Below are 22,744 nucleotides of genomic sequence, written 5' to 3'. Positions count from 1 at the left end.
AAGCTGTTTGAGTAGAGAGGGGAGAGGGACGGCTGGGGCACTGGATGCAGGATGTTGGGGGTCAGAATATTGAATGAGCCGTCTTTTTGTAAGAGGCTCTGTGATACAGGGGGCTAACTTTGAGCTACTCTGGGAAAGGTCGGTGGTGGGTGGGTACCCACCAGCTGCTTTCCCACTGAGGACAGGTGAGGCAGTCTGCTTCCATCAAGAGTTACAGCCTTGAAACTCTTATGGGACCATTTGACTCTGTCTCACAGGGTCACTGTAAATTTGGATGGACACAATGGCAGTGGGTTTGGTTTTATGGTTCTTCGATTTGGGGCCCGAGGAAGGAGGTGACTGTCATCTACTGGGGGAGAAGGGAAAAGGAAGGTTGAGAGTGGTGACAACAGGGCGATGACAATCTCCCCTCTGACCATAATGAGTCTGAACCGCTCATCAGCCGGCTTCCTCCAGCTCCTGACAGCTGGATGGCCCGGTGTGACATTCAGAGTTTAGGTCTCTGTGTAGGCCAGGCACAGGGTTTGAGATCCAGGGCACCCATTCAGACAGGCCTGCATAACCAGGGCGATGCCTCTTCATCACTCTGGACCTAAGTGTCCTCATCCATCCAACGAAGGAATGGGCTAGATAGACTAGATATCTCTCTGCTGTAATGCCTCATGCAACCAAAAACTAAATCAGGTAGTTGTTCTCTTTCCTTTTAGAATCCTTTAACCAGGCATTAGCAACTTATGATTCTTTAATTCTTTAGAAACAGCTAAGTCATAGCATTATGAAGGCAGGCTCAACAAATGTTTTTTGGAGAGCCATTTAGGTTTTGTCTCCAATAAGCAGCTCTATTGTCTCTTCGCTTAGGTAATGCTTACTAAGCACTGGCTTGGGTCCAAGTATTGGTTTAAGTTTAATAGACGCACAGAAAAGCTTTAAGTCTGGTTGTAGAGGGGCAGCAGATAGCCAATTCAAACATTAGCAAGGTAAGTGCTTTGGTGCTGCCCCACACTCTTGCTGAGGGTGTCTGGGAGACAAGCAGAGACATGCTTCCTGCCCTTGAGCAGATTATTAGACGTTTACTAGAAACTCCTCAGAATAATGCAAAATATAATAAACTTATTAAAGAAAACCCCATAGGAAAGTGGAGCCTAGGTTTGTTTGTTTTTTTTCTTTCTTCGGGCTTTGATGTGGAACAGGAAGTGCTTCTTTAGAAAGCGAACATAATTCAACATGAGCTTATTTTGCTAGAGCACTTTATTTTAGACCTTCGGGCTGATTGGCATGTCTAGATGTGAATCAGGTGTCCCTGCTGCTGGTTCAGCTGTGTAGAAACAAAGAAACCCGTAGTTTGGAAATTTTACAAAGATTTCAGTCAAATACACTGCATTTTCATCTTTTCTCCCCTTCATAGATTTGCTTTCATATTTCACTTGGAAAATGAAATGCCGCCTTAATAATGGACACCGCTTTCCTAGCTAACTTCCCAGTTTCTTCTCAGCAGACTCTCTCAGTCGTAGTTTAAGACACAGCTGTTTACTTCTATAAAACCTAGCCTGCATGGGAACAGCACTGGGGCTTGTGCCTCCCTTTATGAAGCCTGGCGAGTGTGTGTGTGTGTGTGTGTATATACAAGGTCCTTCAGTTGTGTGTGTGTGTGTACAAGGTCCTTCGGTTGTGTGTGTGTGTGTGTGTGTGTGTATACAAGGTCCTTCGGTCCTCCAGAACAAAATTCTGGGTTGGAACGGTTCAGTTTTAAAAATAGTTATCATCTAACGGAAAAATCACGCCTTATCTTTTTGACTTTCAAGTTCTAACATTTGTGATTCATTAAGGAGCCTCAAGCAGTGCTTTCTTGGATCGTTTTCTCCTGCTGCTCCTTAAACAACGACAGGGGGTTTGCATATGGAATCATGTAACAAAGCTGTGATTTACCTGAAAGGCAAACAGACTTGGACGCACCTTTTGACTGTAAAAGCACACAAGCGACTTTTTCTCACATCTTGACTTGCCAACACATCTTGCCCTTTCTGTCAGGTGTGAGGGAATTGGATTCGTTAAATCTACCAACGGCACGACTTGGGGCTTAATGAATATTTGTGGGGCCGCTGAATGAAGGATTAGAATTTTACAGCCTGAAAGAACCTTGGGGTTCTAAATAGAATTATAAAACCTATCAGTGACATTTCTTTTTCTCAACCTGTCAATCTAAGAACGCTGTATTTAACTGGCTCTAAATCAAGGGCGTTAAACTTACTGCCATCGAGTAGAAGCCAACTCTGAGTGACCGAATAGGACAGGGTGGAGCTGCCCCTGTGAGTTCTCCATAGTGTAAATCATTATAGAGTAGAAAACCCCACTTTTCTCTCTTGTAGCTGCTGGTGGTTTCGAACTGCTGATTTTACGGTTAGCAATCCCATGGGTAACCACTTTGCCACCAGGGCGCTACAATCAAGGATGTTAGTTTCATTGAAAAGGCGTGTCATATGAATTAAATATATGTATATATATTTAATATATAAGTCACGCTTAGTTGACACTATGTAATATGCCTCAGGTGGCCAATGTCATCAAGCACACACGTGGCCTGGATTCTACATGAATTGGACATCTGTCTTGCCCTCTTCTGGCGCTTCTCACATGTGATGTGCTTCTGAGTCACTGATGTTGGATAAGATTACTTTCATCTCAGAATAAAGTCTGAGCATACTGATTCTTAAATCTCTCCAAAGTTTATTTTTGGCCTAGAAATCTCATGTTCTTGCTTTTCTGTAAGATTTTCATAATTCCCTGATTTCAACCTGCCTAGAAACCTCTCATAGGGCCAACCACCTTGCAGTCCTGAGCCGTGGTCTTTGGCTTAATTTATGAAGGGTCAAATAACAACCACAATGATGATTGTAATAGCAAGAACAACATAAAACAAATCAGTCCATTCCTTCGATAGCCAACGTTCAACATTTAGAGTGGCAGTTTGAATCTGGGTCAGCTTGAACTTCAGCCAAACAAGTTTATCCATCCTGGGAGCATCGTTTCCAGGGCCATTCCGGACCGATTTAAAAGGAGAAGAGCCTTAAGTAAGATATTGCCATTAGGATCTTCCCCCTTTCTGTAGTCCCCCAGGGGATGAATTAACCAAGAATGGTAATTTGTGAAGAGCATGATAGCAGATCATTTCCATTGTTTTTCATAATTTCATAGTTCTTTGGTTATTGCCAGTGTGAGCAATTTTCTGAACCCCTTCCCTTGAATCAATTAGATTGTTTAAAAAAGGGAAGCGCTAAGCAAAACAGGAGCTCTTGAAGCCCCTTCCGTTCACTTGAGAGCACGGGCAGACTGGGGCTCCTTCTCCCTGATAGACCCATTGTTCTCCGGCACCAGCTGTGGCAGTAGCAACTGAGAACAGAAATGGAGACAGTGCGGAGAGGCAGGCCGGGTTTGGCTTTATAGCGTCACATGGAACACAAAGGCTCGAGAAATGATCCTGTTAGTCTCGCAGGTCCTTCTGGTGTTGCAATGTGGCCATGAACTTTTGGGGACTTAGAGCATCACTTACTTGGCAGAGTGTCCTTGGACATAGAGTGAGGACTGGTTGTTACAGTAATGAGAACCATGAAAAAGGTTTCCTTTTGGGATGATGAAAATCTTTAAAAATGACATTCTGGGGATTGTTACACCAGGGGATTCCTCAGCCAGGGGATTATCTACTAAACGGGCATTTCTAGTCCACGAATCTCAATAAAGTTCCTTGATGATATCTGATGGTAACACACCGTTGCCGTTCGTAGCAGTTGTCAGACAAGTTCTAGACCGCCCCCTCTACATTTCAACAACACGCCCCCACTCAACCCTGGGAAGCAACTTGGTTGACAGTGAGCCTTCTTATATAAGGGTTTCCCTTCCCCTTCCAATGTGCCCTGAATCTATTTGGTTGAAAGCTGTCTTGAACCAGCCGCCTACAAATGAAAAAATAATGGAAGCTGCAGTTCCCACCTTCAATGATATGTTTTCTTGACAACCCTCGTTCCGTCTCAGCCCTGCCAAGAAAAGAGAAGCCAATGACTTTCAGTGGGGTGAGCTTTAAAAAAATAAAACCTCTGATCCCAAAGGATAGAAGAACAAGACTTCTTAGTTAGACAGAAATGCTAATTTTATACCCTGTTCTCGGCAAACTCGGCACCTCTGTGGGCTGAGGGGAGAAGGCTGGTAGGCAGCGTATGGAGTCGCCTCTCTGTGAGACCCCAGGAGATAGATTAGCCCAGGCCTGCCACAACACCACCGGCATCACTCAGTACCAGGCTCCCATTCAGAACCACCCAGCCATGCTTCCTGTCCACCTGTAATCTGACACCGGCCTCAATCTTCCCACTGCATCCTTAACCAATCCCAAGCGAAAATAAATCGATAGAGCCTTGGCATAATTTTGTGCGCTTGCTATATCAGGTTACCGTGAGCCATTCCGTGAAAGGAAGCAGATCTGAAAGTGTGCTTTGTCCTTCAAAGAAAATGTTTAGAAATTATTTGTTTCTTAAAGAAAATTAAAAATGGCTCTTTTCCAAAATGAGATGAACCAAGTCTTCTTTGAAGCAATTTTCTAAAAGACAAATCTTTCACCAAGACACTCCCCTCCTGGACAATTTTCCATGCTCAAATTGGATGTAACCCCTTAGAGATATGGTCCGTGGATTTTAAAGTTTCTAACACATCCCCCACCCCTGCTGCAACATCAATACAGTTGACAGCCTATTTTATAAAACTGAGTTGTTTTCCATTCACCGGTGGTGGGTCTGCATCTTTTATAAATGGACTCTATTGCAGGTAGCACCACTCTACACTGGTCCTTGCAGACTACTTTATTCCATGTTAGTTTGAAGCTGAAGCAAGATTTTGAGGGCTATAGCCAGAGACAAGCAACAGGACCATGAAATTAAAGCCCCATGAAAAACCACATCTCCTAAAGGCACTCTGTGGTCTTGCTTTCCGACAGACTACATTAGGAATAAAAATGGAATTTACCTCTTTCTGTCCTCTTCTTCATCAGAAACAGATTCAAAAACAACAATAAAGAGGGGGGTGGGAGGGTGCGCGCGCGCGCACACACACACACACACACACACACACACATTTTGATTAGAAGCTTCCTAAAGAAGACTCCGCCCCGCCTCCTGTGTTTTCTTAACCATTCTCCATCAGTTAGAGGGAGGTAAATAGAGTTTCTGTGAAGACGCAAACATTCTTTGATCTTTCCATGAAAAGCACAGTGCCAGCCATCACTCTGGTTTATGGAAACTAGACCGCTGCGATCTCACGTGTCTGTCAAAAAGGGCAGCCTTCTAAGTCCTGCTGAATGATGCAGCGGCCAGTTCACACACCAGCTGCTCATCAGGAGGCAATGCACCCTGGGAAACTTGTTCGGCCTCCTTTGGCCTGAGAGCGGCTTCCTGCAGGTGGCTGCATGTGTGCTGTTCTCCAAGGACATGGTCCTTTTGATCAGTACTTTTGTAGCCCTCTACAGAAATCACCAGAGACTTATAGGAGGGGCCAGACCGGATATTTTTATCTTGGTGTTCCATGGAAATCCTCAAGCGTGGACAGATTTAAGTAGCCTTTTCTTTTTGTGACGCTTTGCGCTTATTTTCTTTTCCCCAAATTTGAACTCTATTTTGGCAGTGGGACTGGGTGTGAGGTTGCTATTAGAAGAATCTCCATAAACCACTTAGCAACCAGTGACCACCTGCTTGGCACACAATTTCCTTGGACACAACTTGCTAAATGGAATCCTAGCTCCCTGGCAGCTTCCTCGGCAGGAGAAACCAACAACAAAAACAAAAACAGAAGCCCTTTCTCCAAAAGTCAATTTATCTATTTCGTTAGATGGAAAGTGGGTGCCGAAAAGGATCACTGAATGCCACGTCAGCACTTACTTTCCACCCCAGTAGAGTTTGGTTGTTATGACCAGGCTGGACCTCCTGTATGAGAGAGAGAAAGAGAGAGAGAGAGAGAGAGAGAGAGAGAGAGAGAGAGAGAGAGAGAGAGAGAGAGAGAGAGAGAGATTAAATACATTTACATTGCAGGTCATCCCACAGAGTTATACTCTTAAGATATTATTAAGAAATAATCTGTTGTCATACCTCACATTAAAAAATAACCCTCATTTAGAAATGCATTTCATGTCACTGAAGTGTCAAGACAAGGGGAATCTGGTGAAAGGGGAGCTGAAGCCAGGTCTTCAAGGGAGTGGCCTTTCTGGGAGGCGAGAGGAGGAGGAGCTGGTGAATCCTGGGTACAAGGTGAAGGTGAGTGCTAGTTAAGTAGGTGCGGAGGGTCAGGGACAGTGAACAGAACGACACGTCAGAGGACCGAAAAGTTGGCTTGCTTTTGTAATCAAAGCCTAAAGGGCCAGACATATCGCTGTAGAGTTGATTTCAACTCAAAGCAACCCTAGAGGGCAGAGGGGCACTGCCCCATAGCACTGCCAAGGCAGCCATCCTTAGGCCAGATCTTTGCCTTGCAGGACAGCTGGTAGGTTCAAGCCAACTGACCTTAGGGTCGGTCGTTGAGTGCTTTCACCATGTGCCACAATGCTTCTCGTTGCTTTAGTACCCCAAATTCCCAAATAAATAGCCACCAATAATACTTCTTTACCATTGGGTATCATGATGATCCTGCCGAGTGTGATATTTTCCAGGGAGTATGTCCCTCCCCCATGGAGGACCATGGACTCTAGTGACCAACCAAACCCATCACCATGAGTTGATTCCAATGGATGGAGATCCAGTGTTATGGAAGAGAATGGTTCCAAAGGGCTTTCTTGGCTATAATCTTTACAGAGGCAGATCGGGTCACCAGGCCTTTCCTCCACAGTGCCAGTGGGTAGATTTAAACCACTAACCTTTCATCTAGTAGCTGAGCACGCATAGTTTGCACCAGCCAGGGACTTATGGACCCCAGTAGCTCTAAGTTCTTGCCTTTCCCAACCGAGATCTTCATAGATAGGTACTGATTGTGTGGTAACATTAATGATGGAGTAAATGATAATAGTTGGCAAATTTGAGAACAGATAAGAATAACATTTCCTTGAAGACCTTCTTGCAAGGAAATATCATTTTAGGAAAATAGACCTTGACTCAGAGTTCTACCAGTTGTCTCCTAGGAGACGGAGGTGTGGAAAGCTTAAGGGCACACGCAGGCTCTACTCAAAGCCACCGCCAAGGGCAGGAGAGGCAACCACAGAGGTAGGATTGTGGGATAAGGAAGGCGGCTCGAGAACCACAAGCACATAATTCAAAGCTGGGCAGTAACGCTCAGTGCGGTGTAATTTCTCGAGACATGTGATTCAATACAGCTGGTTTGAAAGGAAAAAAATCACTTGCTATTCAAAGATTAAGGTCAAACTTCCAAAGTATTTTAAATAAGGCATAGTTTTAGCACGGTGGGACCGATGCCTACGGCCCTAAGACACAAAGCCTATGATTAATGATTCCCAGTGGGGGACTGTGGTGACTCCTCTGACAAGTCAGTGGCAACAAGAAACATGTGCAGAAAATGCCAGCCCCCTCTGCCCGCTGGCGAATGTGCCCTGAGGACTAGCTCAATCGCTCCAATGGAAGCTGGTGCCCATCCATATACTGAGGATTACGCATCCTAGAAGGGCTGACTGGCTTTCCAGGCTCATCTATCAACCTATTATGGCAGCAGGGAAGCCGGCTCTCCTTTAGAAAACATTTCTAGAGCTTCCAAAAAAGACTGGATGGAGTATTCTTAAAAAACAAATGCAGCCTTTTCGATTATTCAGAACCGTCAGGCCTGCCAACCTTGCACATTCGATCCAAACACCACGGACATCGTTTTTCCCCCTCTCTGAAGGCAGGCTTTATGGAAAATTGGCAGCTATGGGTGTGCACACTGCCATTTATGTTCAAGTAGCACAGGCAGGCCGACAGGAGCCTGGCAAGTTCTCAGTGGCCCTCGGCGACGTTCTCACGGCCACTCTGCAGAGTGCAGGGAGTAATAGGAAGTCTCTGCATGATTATGTCACGGTCTTCCAGGTGTGTGTGCACACCTTTCCTCACTTTATCAACACAAAACCTCATGATCAGGAATGTCCATTTTTCACGTGGGAAAATCGAGACATGGGGCAATAAAGTTTGTTAATTTTCCCTAGGTAACATCACGCGCCAATGGTGTGATCTAGACTGGAAGGCATTTGCCCAGGGGTGGTCCATTTTTGTGTGACTCGAGGTTATGAGGAGGTGGTCTGTAGTTTCACCAGCCTCATCGGCGTAGATGCCAACTGAGAGTCTCGGTAGCTTGGTGAGCCCTTGGGTTCTTACTTGCAAGACTAAAAGCCATTGGTAAAAGATGCATGTGAATGTATTTTCTACAAAAGGGATGTCATGTCTCTGTGACTGTGGACAGTGATGCTGAAATGCCCCTTGGGTGTGAGAAACACCAAGGCTGCTGCGCCATCCCCAGATGCCCCAGGGCAGCTGCCAGTTCACTGCAGACTCCACTGTGCTGCTGTGCACCTACTCTCAGTGCCCGATTTAGGGACAGATGGACCGAACTCCTGGTGGGAAGGCAGTGCCGAAATGTGGAGGGCCAGGTGGGGCCATGTATGTTTCTCTCTGCTGAAGGATGGATATATTTTTCTCTTAACGTCTTCATAGTCTTGTGGAACAGAGGGTGGGGGGCAGAGGGAGGAGAGGAAGCAGACCACCAATCTGTATTTGTTTATATATATCCGTATAAGCTCACTTTTCCATTCAGGGAAGGCCCTGGGCTCACTCTGAGGGAGGAGTGGGAGAGAGAGCAGCCGTGACAGTGAACAGAGAACTCTGTTGGGTTCGTCTAGCTTCTGCTCCTAAAAGGAATTGAAGTGACGCGGTAAAGGCAATAGAACTCCAATCTTGGAGCTGCACTCTTGAATGCATCCGGGTTTCCCAGGCAAAAGGAAAAAGAAGTCCACGCTAAGACAGCATGAATGGGCACAGAGGATTTTGCCCACTTGTCTCCACTAACACTACACCAGTCGTATATATTTGGTCATCGGCAAATGTGCCAGAGCAGCGGAGAACCCCCCACGCTTGTCCAATGGCTTTGCTAAGCTTTTCCTACATTCTCAATGTGTGGTGAACGGAGGAGCGGTTGCTGTAACTGACCTGCTAAGTGGAGCGAAGCGGTGTGGCTCCCCCACCCCCACCCCACTCCACACAGATGTGACAGGCAGCCTTTCTCACGTCTACTTGTGCTGGCTAGAGGAGTTGAAGGGAGGGGGCTCATAAGCACAGCCCCTCTTGCTTCTCGGAGCACCCCTCAAGGGTAGCAGCTGTGTAGATAATAGGCTCCCTGGACACGTAGGAGAGACACCGGCTAATTGTGTTCATATAAGAAAGCTTGAGGATGTCCAGCCCCAGGGCTCTCTTGTTTCATCATCTCTTTGCAGCGGAGTTGTTAATAAAATGAGCAGTGGACACAAATACACGTGTCTCGTTAATCAGCTTCCTGTCGGCTGGCTTCCTTCCCCAAATGACCACCGATGGCAGTCAGAAGCCATGAAAGCATCACTTGCTTTTATGCTCAGGTATCTCACGCGCAGTCCCTCCTCTGCTCAGCCTCACCGTAAAGTCCCTGTGATCAATGACTAGTCAATCATTTTTGCAGCGTGAGTAATGAACTTGCTGACATTTATTTTCACATGATTATAAATCATTTCTTTACCAAGAGTAGACCTTTTTTTTGGACATCCTCTTAGTCAGGTGTCATATTATTTTATACTTTGGTGAAGAACAACAGCATCTTTAAAGGCAAACACATTATTATGTCAAATGAAGGTACCTCCAGCCTTTCTTCTTGATGATGCTGCCCAGGATCACTTCGGCCCTGGAGGGAGAAACAGACAAGCCTCAGGATGCAGTGTCCCGGGAAAGCAAGAGTCACTCCCCCGCGCCCCAGCCATTCCTTGTTTGAACTCTCTGTGCCTACATGTCCCCAAAATAGAAGCTGCTCTCAGCTGGTAGCACCGTTTCTGCTGTTTCTGCTTGTGCGTGAAGACTCCTACTCCAAAGCATTCCAGAAGCTCCTGCCAAATCCTGACCCATTGGCAGGAGACTGCCTGCGGTCCTGATACTAAGGAAGAGTGGAATCAATTGGCAGTGTGATGGTTTTGAATCACCTGAGCCTGCATGTCAATGCTCTGCGTGGTGGTGGCCAATGGGAGCCAAGGCTTGCCCTCTATTGTTGTGGCCTCCTATTGTGATTGGGCAGGACAATGAGCCCACGCACTGTTGAGCTAGAACATTGGGACTGTGAGGGGGCGGGGGCATTTGCAGGACAAAAGAGGACTTTTCACGCTGGTTTAAATTGTTCCAAACGCCAGGTCTGCAGAATCTGTGAGCTGCATCCAGAGAAATGTCCTAGCTTGCAGTGACAAAATTTGTCTCAAACTTTATTGTAGGAAAAAGATAAGAGGGGTCATAGAGAAGCATCCAGCCTGCCTCTGAGACCGCATGGAGACTTAACCTGGAATCATCTCTGCCGTCCTCTCCCCTTCCACCTACCCCATCTAAGGGATGCTGGGCTCCGACTTGACTCTTCTACATTCCTTTGGCCAATACCAACTTGAGAAGCCAGCAGGCTCGCAAGGGAATTGGTTGCGCCAGCACTACCAGGGGCTTAGGCCTGAGAGTCATGCTCATGGCTCTTGGTTTTCACTGAAAGGGCTGCCTTTTCCAGGGGGTAGGGGTATTACTGCCTTCCTGGAAGCCCCTGGACTCAAGACGACCCCAGGCACAACAGGACTGAGCTGTGATCTGACCTGAGTGATGGGGCATGTGTGGCTCATCGGGTTTTAGTCTGTCTTAGTCTGGACGCTCCGCTAACACCTGTTCAGCAGCATCACAGTAACACACAAGTCTGCATCATGAGATCGATGGGAGTTGCCCTTAGCGTTCATTGGCTGGGGTCCAGCCAGCTTGCTCCTACAGAAGATGAGGATCCCACCACGGAACCACTCCCTGTTGGAGGGCACAGCTTCGCCATAAACCACCATTATGCCCCACAAAGAATAGACTGAAAGCTACTCAGTCTGTTTTGGTTTTTGTCTTTCTTCCCTGCTGTGTCTCTGACTGTTGCCATCTCCACCTCTCATGTCCCTGTGGAAACCCAGCTCAGTCACACACTGACAACTAATCAATCACGAAGCAGAACGGCTTATCCTTCACAATTGAGTACAAACAAAACTCTACGGAACAGGTTTGTGAATGGCTCCTCCACCTTTTTTTGTTTGTTTGAACCTTAGCTCCCTTTGGTCCTACAAAGAAACCATTGAGAAAAAAGGTGGATGTGGAGAAGAGAAAAACCTTATATATTTTATTTTCTCCCTTTGGCTTCCACAAAACAAATCCGGGATGGGGACCCTGAGTCTCCATGATGCTTCTTCAACATAGACCTGCCCTGGCAAAACGAGGATATCAAGGTAAAGAAGCTGAACTTGGACAAGTCACCGATGAACCTGATTCAGCAAATTCAACAGTTTGATTTTAATTCTCACTGGGACCCTCAGCTGCTTCTGTTCCCAGCCCAATGGGAAGGAGCAGGCCTGCCCTAACTGCTGGTCAGCTCTTCGGGCTCCTTAGACCCTCCGTCCAGGTTCACGGCAGGAGGTCAGGAAGCTTGTTCTGACGGACTTGCTGGGGAAAGACCTTGAGACCAGGCCTTGAGGACATCTCACCCATATGTTCTCCTTTGACAAGCCCTGTCCCTGAGCCCCAAGCCTGGTTACATGGGAAAGTTGCCTCTAGATGTGACACTTTAATCGGAAGAAACAAAGCCCCTGTCTCCCCAGAATGCCAGCTAAAGTGCCCTCTTACAGAAGGCATTGGATTTCTGGGCCTCGTTGGAGATCCCGTCCTAATCTCTGATCTCTCTGGATTGCTAGGTGTGGGGACCTGTCTGCAAAAAGGCACAGGAGTCTCTGCCGCCCTGCAGAAAGGATGTCCCAGTTTCACACGAGCTCGAGGAGCTACGCGACGTGGCTATGAAATGACGCAACCAGTCTTTGACGGATTGCTGTGGAATCTGCTCAGGCGCCCACTCATATATTCAACTATCATTTCCTGATGGCCACAGCCGCCACTCTCGTCCCAGCCAGTCACCCTTCACCCAGACCATGACAGCTACTTCTGGCCTCAACTCCCTCCAATCCCTTCTTCACATGGGGACTAGAGGGAGGAAGAGGTAGAGATGATCGAAGTCCCTCAACTTTAGGGAAGAGGGTAAAGAGAAGGGGGGAGAGTCAAACCATTCAGCTGACTAGGGAAGGGCAGGCGATCACACCACAGGTTGAAAACTCATGGCCATCGACCCTGAGGGAGAACTGCCCCTGCGGGTTTCTGAGACGAAAACTCTTGATAGGAGCTGAAAGGGGCCTGGTTTCACAAAAGTCACAGGGGGCGGGGGGGGGGGAGGGGGGCACAATCAGGTACCAACTTACTTTCCAGCTGCATAGACCTCGGCAGTATCAAAGAGATTGACTCCACTTTCGTAGGCGATGGTCATCAGACGCTCAGCAACCTGGACGAACACAGATGGGTCAGTCAGAAAAGCCAGACACTCTCCCGGGACTGGGGAGTCTCCATGAGTCCTCCAACCGAAGGAAGCATGCATGGCGCTTAGTTATTGTTTTGGGGAAAGCTTACATAGCCTGTTAGGTTCCCTGTGAGCAATGGCTAGACAGAGCTCTGGGCGACATCGTTCCATTTTTCACAATGCGTGGAGATGATCTGTACAGTGCATTCTGGTCATTCCAGTTCCAGTACTTTCTCGGACCTTTTGTCTGTGCTTTTAGAGTAAGGGTCTCTTGTAGATGGTTGTTCCCCCAGCCACCCACCCACCAGGGGGCACTGTACCAGACTGTAGGAGCACTGGGGGCATGGTGGTGATGTTTTGGGCTGCGATCTGCAAGGTCAGTAGTTCTAAACCACCAGTCACTCTGAGAGAGAAAGACAGGACTTTCTATTCCCATAAAGGGTTTACAGTCTCAGAAACCCACAGGGGCAGTTCTACCATTTCTTACAGGGTCGCTGTGAGTCGGCTGTTGACTCTATGGCAGTGAAATACCACTCTGTTAGTTGGTTAGTTCAAGGTTCAGAGAATGTCTCAGGGCAGTAGTCCTAGTGAGTCCTTTGGTCTCAGCTGGTAGAGTGAATCTACCTTTCAAGAATGTGAGTTGTGATCTGCCTTTTTCTCCAGATCTATCAGAATCCATCTGATTAGAACCATCAGTAGGGGGTTTTAGGCACCACCTCGGTTTGGTCTCAATGCCAATGGTTAATTAGGGACATGGAAATCTCAGTAACCACGCTGTTCTTCCCATTGTGGTGAGGACAGAAACATCACACCATCTCAAGAATAGCCTTTCCTGTCCCTAAATGATTGCTTTCAACTGGAGGGCTAACTCTGCTGTCAGCCCAGAACCCACAGCTTGCCAACCTTCTCTAGGTGCTGTAGCCTCGCCAACAAACAAGGTCATTTGTATCCACAGGGACTCCACTCCTCTTCTGCTCCTCCAGGGGTATAGGTTTTGGCAGCTGATGACTCTTGATCTGAAAGCGTGGGGCGTTTCCCCCCTTCAGGCTTAGCTGACAATGCTGAGGAACTCAAGGTGAGTCAGAGCAGTGACGGTTGTAAAACTCCTTCCAAACAGTTCAGCAAAATCCCAGGCGTCAAGACCGAGCATCAAGCTGAACTGACAAGGAGGACAGTGTAGTGGTGTGCTGACTCACCAGAGAGCCAGCCCCTCTCTGTTCAGCCTGCAGATTTTACCTCCTTCCTTTCCTCGGGGCTGCTGCTGAGCGTGTGTGGCAGAGGTGGAGGGGCAGCCATATGCAACAGCTTGAGGGATAGTTCTAGAGGGGTTTGCTATACAACAGTCAAGAGATGCCCTTTTCCCCCATCTGGCTGACAGACTTATTAGTCAATTGGAAAATTACACATCTCACAAAATAATTACAATGGATTTTTCCATTACCCGTGTGACAGTGGGCTAAAGCTGCTTCATCAGCATCCCCAAGATAAAATATTTTTTCTGTTGTTTTAAAAATGAACCTCCTTGGCTGGAAAAATGTTGTCTATACAAATTCGATAGAAGAAAACAGCAAAGCTGCTACTTCTGGTATGATTTTTTAAAGCTGCCACCATGAAGACATTTATCTTGAGTATCTTTTAAAAATGAACACAAGCGTGGCTTTTCCATTATGTCTGTCCTGTGTTTTAAACTTACACGCGTATATCTTCATCTGATATCACGTGACATGCCCCCGAATTATTCCTGGAATTGTGCACAGTTGGATGTACAAGTTGGAGAAAATTTTAGAAGAAGTTCTAGAGGAAGTTTTCAGATAAGATGGGAAGTCCTGGTTACAGGGCTGAGTTGTTCCCCAACCTTTTCATCCAAAGACCTGAGAGACAAGTGGAGAATGAAAGTAAAGAAAACAAAGAGAAACACGGACCTACATGGGAAGACTTGACTTCAGGCCCTTTGCTCTCCTACTGACGAGATAAACTTGTTAGGCGCCATCCAGGAGCTTTCAACCGCCAGCACAACCAAGCGAAACAGTGCCCAGCCCGGCGCCGTCCCCACAATTGCTTTTAAGCTAGAACCCGTTGATGCAGCCATGGTGTCAATCCATCTCCTGAGGGCTCTCCTCTCCTTTACCAAGCATGATGTCCTTCTCCAAGGACTGTTCGTTCTCTCCTGACAACAGGTCTACGTAGGTAACATGAAGTCTCGCCACCCTTGCCTGACAGGAGCACTCGGGTGGCCCTTCTTCCATAGAGAGCCGTCCATGTTACTTTCCATATTCTTCTCCGACTCACAATTCAAATGTATCTATTCCCCGGTCTTCTTTACTCGATGCTCAACTTCCACATGCACGAGGCAAAGGACAATAGCATGGCTTGGATCGGAAGCAGCGTAGTCCTCACAGTAACATGCTGTGCTTCAGGACTCTGCAGAGGTCACGTGCGGCAGTTTGCTCAGTGCAACTGGTCTTTCGATCCCTCCACTGCTGCTCTCACGAGTATTGATTGTGGACCCAAGCAAGACAAAATCCTTCAACCTCTTCTCCATTTACCGTGATGCTCCCTACAAGTCCCGCTGTGAGAATTTTACCTTCTTTACATTGAGCTGTAGTCCACACTGAAGGCCGCAATCTTTGATCTTCATCAGCAGGTGCCTCAAATCCTCCTCATTTGTAGCAAGCAAGGTTGTGTCATCTACCTATCACAGGTTGTTATTAAGCCTTCCTCCAATTCTGATGCCACATCCTTCTTCATATACACCAGCTTCTCTGATTATTCGCTCAGCAGACAGATTGAATACATAAGGTCAGAGAAGACAATCCGTTTGCACACCTTTCCTGATTTTGAACCATGCAGTATTTCCCTGCTCCATTGGCACAACTGTCTTTTGATCCATGTCCAAGTTCCTCATGAGGGCAATGGAGTGTTATGGAAATCCCTTTCTTCTCAAGGTTATCCAGAGTTTGTGATGATCCACACTGCTGAATGCCCTGGCCTAGTCAGTAAAACACAAATTAAACAGCTTTCTGGTATTCTCTGCTTTCAGCCAAGATCCATCTGACCTCAGCAATGCTATCCCTTGTTCTGAATCCAGCCTGACCCTCTGGCAGCTCCCTCTCAATGTACTGCTGCAACCGTTGTTGGATGGTCTTCAGTGAAATGTTTCTGGCATATGATGTAAGTGCTACTGCTCTATACAGAAAGCCGGGCAGATCATCTGACCTCTTTGACTCCCAGTTTCTTCATATGCAAAATGGGAACGAGTCTATGCAGGTATCATCTTCCAGGTGCAGCCTACAAGCGTGGGGCTGAACGAAGCTGCTCGTGCTTTTAGCTCTTCTACGTGTGCCTCCGCCTCCGCTCTTCATGCACACGCCCCTCCTTGTGCCTGTCATGGAGCCTGCTGGTGGGCTCTGGGATGCTACACCCAGGTGCTTCTTCAGAACCGGAGGACTTGCACCCCCGACTCCCACCCCATCACTGGGACTGCTGTTTTCAGATAGCCGTTAGCTCTCAGCCCCCTCTAGAAACTGCATTTGGCTGGAGAGAGTCCCTTAATCTGGTGTCAGACCTGTTTCCTGGGGCAAATCCTATGTAGTGGCTGATCAACGCCGAGGACGTCATGCCCAGGCCTCGTGCCTCAACCAGGAGCCACTCTGTAGGACGCAGCGTTCTCATGGGATGTGACCATCTGTGTCTGTGAAGACTACAGCCGCAGGCACAGTCAGTTGGACCCTGTCTTATGGGGTCACTATTAGTGACAATGGACTTACTGGAAATGGACAATGGGTGGTGAGAGCCCTTGCTAGGGAATTGCCTGTACGTTAATCTCCGTCTCTGGAGTCTTCTTCCCAGGGAACTCACGGTGTAGCAATCCCTCTATGGTGACCTACAGTCAGTCTTGGCAAGAGGAATTTCTACAGAGAAGAACACACAGTTACCCCCTTTCTTCTTTCACGCCATTCACACTGGGAGCTGTGCAGAGGCGCCTCCCCCTGACTGGAGCGTTCCTCAGGACGGTAATCAGAGCTTCCTTCAGGAGGCTGTTGTGTGCCAGGCACCAGGCTCAGGGAGCACTTTAGAGGCTCCACCTCATTAATCTTAACCATGATCTTGCTGAGCAGTTTCTCCTGCCTTCCTTTGTACGGCCGTGGCCCACTGTTAGCAGATGTCAATGTTAGTGAAGGGCAGATGGGAGTGGATCCGCTCCACCTGACTCCTCAGTGGCACTGCAGGCAGACCTGGAAGAGCCAGCGGGCCGCCGAGTCACAGCACCGGGCAACTATTGACACTCGATGCCAGCATAGTGCACCCAGGCTGGGAATGTACGCCTTAAAAACAATAGCATGGCTACTGTCCCTTTGGCAAGGACGCTTTTGAATGTACAAATGACGCAAGGACATCGGTGTCAAATATATTGATTATCTCGGCCTTTTATTGGATGCCTGTCACTTATGAGTCAGAGAGCTAGGTCAACCCCTGACCTGTGATGAGCCCTTTCAACAACTTCTCAGGGTTGACATTACTATCCTAGGAGGAACCATGCTCAGAGGGTGGGATTCACTTGTCCACACCAGCGTGACCAGCTAGCCCAGTTCACCCTAGAGCGAGCGAGAAGGATCCAGGCTGTCGGCTTACAGTGCTAAAACCAGGCAAGTTCCCTGCAAACCGGGACAAGTTGCTTGTGGGAAACAGAACGATTTCTCCCAAGTTGTCTCCCCCAAAATATATCCCAAACTTAGCTGCTTGCTACACATGGTGGATGACTATACACTCGGAGGTCAACAGAAGAAGGTCAGGGGCTATTCTCCCTAAGAGTTCTCAGCCATCCAGAGCAAGTAGACACCACTGTTTATCTCACAATGAGTAGGGCCCACTCCCTTCTGTTTCCTTGTAGAAGACCCCAGAGAGGTCAAGCCCACCCAAGGGTGACTGAGGTTAGGCCGCCATCATGAATCTAGGGTCCACCCATCTTGTCACATGTATACCTCTAGTCCCTCCCCTTTGTGCACGCCCCTAGCTCATCCCCTTCCTGTCATGCTTATGCCTATCGTACATCCCCTTCCTATGATGTGTTTGCCTATTATACTGCCCCTTCCTGTGATGTGTTTGCCTATTGTACTGCCCCTTCCTGTGACATGTGGTTACCTGTAATCATGCCCCCCAAACCCTGAGTAGACATAAACCTTGGTTAGCAATAAATGGGGGTCTCGGCCTTACCTGAACCTCGGCCCATGCTATGTGCGGACCTCGCTGGTAAGATCATGGCCATCCAGGAGGTAAGCATGCTACCATGAAATGTGTCTGACTCCATTATTTCAATCTCTCTTCTATCTCTCATGCTCTCTGATTTTATTATATCTATATACCTCAACCATACAATTGTGCCTAGCGAACTCTCGATTAGTTGGGGGGGGTACTTTCCCTCCAGAGTTGCTCACTGTAGGTGGAGCTGAACAATATTAACACAGCAAATACACAATGGAAGCAACTGTAATAATAAACTAGTTTCACCAAATGGCTAAATATTTATTCCAAGGTAAAACTGAGAATAATCCTGGTGCTAAATCTAGCCATTACCCGTGATTAAGGTGTTGTCCCCGCACTGAACACCGCTACGGTGCAACTGGCTCTCTGCGCTTTGCTGGAGCAGCCCAGTGGAAATCCGAAGCCACTTACCTCATCTGAGATTTGACCTCCGAATGTCACCCATGTTCCTAGAAAAGAACACATATTTGCACATTACTTATAATCATTTTCTAATGTGGCGCATAAATGACAGGAAACTACTTCCTATTCCAGGGCTGCTTCAACAAGTGGCACAGGTAGTTCACTGCACAAAGATGCCTGTCCAGGGGCCACAGAGGGGCCAGGGGCCGGCCCACCCTCCTCTAAGAACTTCAGTTGGAGGTCAGTATCCCTCTGGCGAAGGGTGCTTTTTCTTCATGCTGAAGAACCACATAGGATGACAGCTCTGTCCTAAGACCTCTTCTGATACAGAACATGAATGTTGGGGTGCAAGAAGACATCAAGGCGGGGCTACCAAGCTCATAAGAAGCTGTGGTGGGGAGGCAGTTCCCCATAAGGGAGGTGGTTCAAATCTACCAGCTGCTCTAAGGAGAACAGCATGGCAGGGGGTGTCTGTAAAGATTCCAGAAAACCAGTGTGACTTCCATCGAGTTGCTTTTGACTCACAGTGATCCTACAGGAAGGGCAGAACTCCCCTGTGGGTTTGCAAGATTGTAACACTTCGTGGGAATGCAAAGCTTCATCTGTCCACTCTGGAGTGGCTGGTGGTTTTGAATGGCTGACCTTGTAATTAGCAGCCCAATGTATAACCAACATACCCCACCCCGAGCATCCTCCATAAAGATGGCAGCCTCGGAAGCCCTAGGGGCAGATGTCCTCTGTCCTACACTTTCAAGACCCAGGAGGAGACCTTTAAAGTCCAGAATGAAAGCCTCCATTGGTTTGGGGGTAGGGAAAGGGGTGGAGGCAAGATACAGCCAGCAGACAAAAATTTGTATTCACAGAGTGAGAAGGAAGCAGGTGGGGCCATGCCTTTGAATAAATGTCATTAGGGCTGAGTGGACGCATCAATGGCTATGGTAGCTGGAGAGCAGAGCCAAATCAAGCTCACTGTTACCGAATTTATTCAGAGTCATGATAGTAAGGAAGGGGTGCCCATGCTAGGCTGAAGAGAGGGGGCACTCAGGGAAAGCTTCCTGGAAGAGGTGACATGTTGAGTCTGAGAAGAGTTAACTGAAGGGCAGACCTTCTGAGAACATGGGTAAACCAAAGCACGTGCTGGTGTGGCGTGTGCATGTGGGGTATTGGGCCCGAGCTGGAACAGGAGGCAGCAGTGAAGAAGCCAGGGCCCGGCACACGTGGTATTTGTGGAGACACAGAGAAAAGTTTTTAAACACTAAGGTTTTGCATTTCATAGTAAGAATCATAACTACCTCTTATGTAATTTATTTAAAATGCCAGATATTATGCTAAGAAATTTGTATATTTTCATCTATAATCTGTTAAATACACTTAGGAGGCAATTTTATTCTCCCCATTTTCCCATGAGTAGCCTAACATCACTCAGGCGAATTAGTGAACTACTTGGGGATGCTCCAAAAACATCTTGCTTCAAGAAAGGGTTGTCATGGATTAACTGTGTCTCCCCGCAACTCCAAATGTTTTAAATTCTAACCCCTAGTTATAATCCCATTGGAAATTGAGTTTTCTTTTTTATGTTAGTAAGGCAGTATTCATGTAGGGTGTATCTCAAATCAATCTTTCTCCTTTGAAGAATAAAAGAGGTTAAGCAAGCGGAGATGGAGGCAGAGAGGCGCCAAGCTATGGGAAAGGAGCAGAAACTAAAAAGACAAGAACCTCCTCCAGAGGGGGGGTGGGGGGGAGAGAGAGAGAGAGAGAGAGAGAGAGAGAGAGAGAGAGAGAGAGAGAGAGAGAGAGAGAGAGAGAGAGAGAGAGAGAGAGAGAGAGAGAGAGAGAGAGAGAGAGAGGGAGAGAGGGAGAGAGAGAGAGAGGGAGAGAGAGAGAGAGAGGGAGAGAGAGGGAGAGAGAGAGAGAGAGAGGGAGAGAGAGAGAGGGAGAGAGAGAGAGAGGGAGAGAGAGGGAGAGAGAGAGAGAGAGAGAGAGAGAGAGAGAGAGAGAGAGGGAGAGAGGGAGAGAGAGCGCCTTCTTCTAGATTCAGTACCACACATTGGGCTCTCGGTCTCCTAAACCCTGGTGGCACAGTGGGTTATGTGTTAACTGGAAGATTGACAGTTAAAGCCACCAACTGATCCACAGGACAAAAAAGATGAGGTTCTCTACTGCAATAAAGAGTTACAGTCTTAGAAACCCACAGGGGCAGTTCTACCCTGCCCTATAGAGTCACCATGAGTCAGAATTGACTCCATGACAGTGAGTTTGTTTGTTTGTTGAAATCATGGAAAATGTATTTTTCTTTGTTAAACTGACCATTTGTGGTATTTATGTTAGAGCAGCCCTAGGTAACTAAGACAGGTGTCCTTTCTACTGTGCCACGTTGCTCACAGAGCATTTTCAAATCAATGAGCACATGTATGTTTGAAACTCCACCGAAGTATAAGGATGTGAATGTATGTTCGCTCAGTTATCAGGCATGAAATAAACTTTTCTATACCCTAGTCACTGTTGACTTGACACCCTAGTCACTGTCGACTTGACACCCTAGTCACTCTAACTTGACACCCTAGTTACTCTAACTTGACACCCTAGTTACTGTTGACTTGATACTCTAGTTACTCTTGACGTGATACCCTAGTCACTGTTGACTTGATACTCTAGTCCCTGTTGTCTTGATACCCTAGTTACCCTTAACTTGATACCCTAGTTGCTGTTCAATTGATACCCTAGCTACTGTTGAGTTGACTCAGACCCCTGCCCGAGGTGACCTTTGTTCCATGGGGTTTTCATTGCTGGGTTCTTTTTAGTAGTAGATAATCAACTTTCTTCTGAGACATCTCTGCACTCAAATCTCCTATCTTTTGGTTGGCAGCTGAATGTGTTAATCATTTACACTACCTGTTGTTAGGTACCATCAAGTCAGTCCCAACTCATCACCATCCTATATGCAAAAGAACACAACACTCCCCCTCCTGCACCTTCCTCATAATTGTTGTTATGTGCGAGCCCCTGGTTGCCGCCACTGTGCCAATCCATCTTCTCCAATGTCTTCCTCCTTTTCAATGTCATTTTGCTTCACCAAGCATGATGTCCTTCTCCAGGGACTGGTCTCTCCTGATACCATGTCCAAAGTATGTGACATGAAGTCTCTCCATCCGTGCTTCTAAAGCGCATTCTCTTGCTGTCCTTGCTTCGAAGGAGCATTCTGGCTGTCCTTCTTCTGAGACAGATTGGTTTGTTCTTGCACTTTCACAGCACCGTCCTTCAGATGCATCTGTTATTCTCTGGTCTTCATTAGTCAATGTCCAGCTTTCACAAGCATCTGAGGCTATCGAGGATACCTCAGCCCTCAAAATACTCCCCCCCCCCACTTTTCACCATATTATAGAGGCCTTGTGTGGCAGATTTACCAAATGCAATGCATCTTTTGATCTCTTGACTGCTGTTTCCAGGAGAATTGATTGTGGATCCAAGTAAGATGGAATCTGTAATAATGTCAACCTTTTCTCCATTTATTATGATGTTATCTAGTGGTCCAGTTATATTTTTGTTTCAATACCTAGAGAGTGTTCTTGTTACACTACATAGGGAATCCCCAAACCAAATTAGGGCCTAAAGTACTTTACTGTGCTTGCCCCTAGGCAGCCCACAGGTTAAACTTGGCCATAAACTAGTTTTGCTTGCCCAGAATGGTGCTGATGTTTCCATAAATTTGGAATGTTACTAACAGATAAGAAATCAAAGAGTTCTCATTTTTCTTAAAATTTTCTGATTACAGCTTTTCATGACAACCCACTGAGTCTGACTGGCAGTGCCCTCTTTGGAAGGGATCTGCAGTGCCCCTCCGTCAAAGTCCTTAAACTTTACATTATATTCACAGCACTGACTCAAACCATTATTTACCATCATCTGTTCACTGATATTTTATTACTGTAGAATTAAGAGAAAAAGAAAATTGTGTATCTCCTAAAAAAGCAGAGTTGAATATTTCAAGGGGACAAATAAAATGGGAATATATACATACATTTTTATTTGCTGGGTAAAATACCCAGACAAGAATGTTTGTACAGAAAAGTTACAAGCTAAGTCACAATAATGAAAGTAGCCATTACTGGCATTCAGAAAAGATGGGTGTTGAAAAACTTAATGGACTGAAGAAATTACACCATTTGTTTCTGAATGAGAATAAAATCGGTGAAATTCAGTTCTCTATCAATTGAAAGAAATTGCCTGAGTATCAAACCTTTTTACCGAGAATTTATTAAAGTCTTTTTTTGAATGCCACAGAAATTGTGTCCAGAGAATAAACAGGGGGTTGAAAATGTTAGTCTAACCAGACAAACTAGAACTCAGCATTTAAAAATAGGACTGACAACTATCAAGACAAGTAAAATTATTGGTGGCATTTTCTACTGTAGCTGATCAGAGCATCAATATACATAAAAGCAAGATAGGAGCTTCAGTGTCTGTGATCGCTGAGCCAGGTAAAGGGCAGAGAGCAATGGGC

At 46.8% G+C, this 22,744-nt stretch overlaps 1 protein-coding gene across 5 annotated transcripts in view; it reads right to left on the bottom strand.

Annotated features, from left to right (window-relative positions):
* KCNAB1 (potassium voltage-gated channel subfamily A regulatory beta subunit 1) overlaps positions 1-22,744 on the bottom strand; it is a 460,831-nt gene that overhangs the window by 60,866 nt on the left and 377,221 nt on the right. For all 5 annotated transcript variants that reach the window (XM_075548868.1, XM_075548871.1, XM_075548869.1 and 2 more), the window contains exons 3-7: positions 18,253-18,290; positions 12,485-12,564; positions 9,829-9,873; positions 5,916-5,960; positions 3,985-4,028 (exon numbers count right to left, since the gene is read on the bottom strand). In XM_075548868.1, the coding sequence (XP_075404983.1) occupies positions 3,985-4,028; positions 5,916-5,960; positions 9,829-9,873; positions 12,485-12,564; positions 18,253-18,290 (252 nt within the window). The remainder of the gene's footprint in view (positions 1-3,984; positions 4,029-5,915; positions 5,961-9,828; positions 9,874-12,484; positions 12,565-18,252; positions 18,291-22,744) is intronic.

This window comes from Tenrec ecaudatus, chromosome 4 (genome assembly GCF_050624435.1).
Source record: "Tenrec ecaudatus isolate mTenEca1 chromosome 4, mTenEca1.hap1, whole genome shotgun sequence".
NCBI lineage: Eukaryota > Metazoa > Chordata > Mammalia > Afrosoricida > Tenrecidae > Tenrec > Tenrec ecaudatus.
Note: the sequence above shows the minus strand (reverse complement) of the source record. Positions and strands in the feature narration are given on the sequence as shown.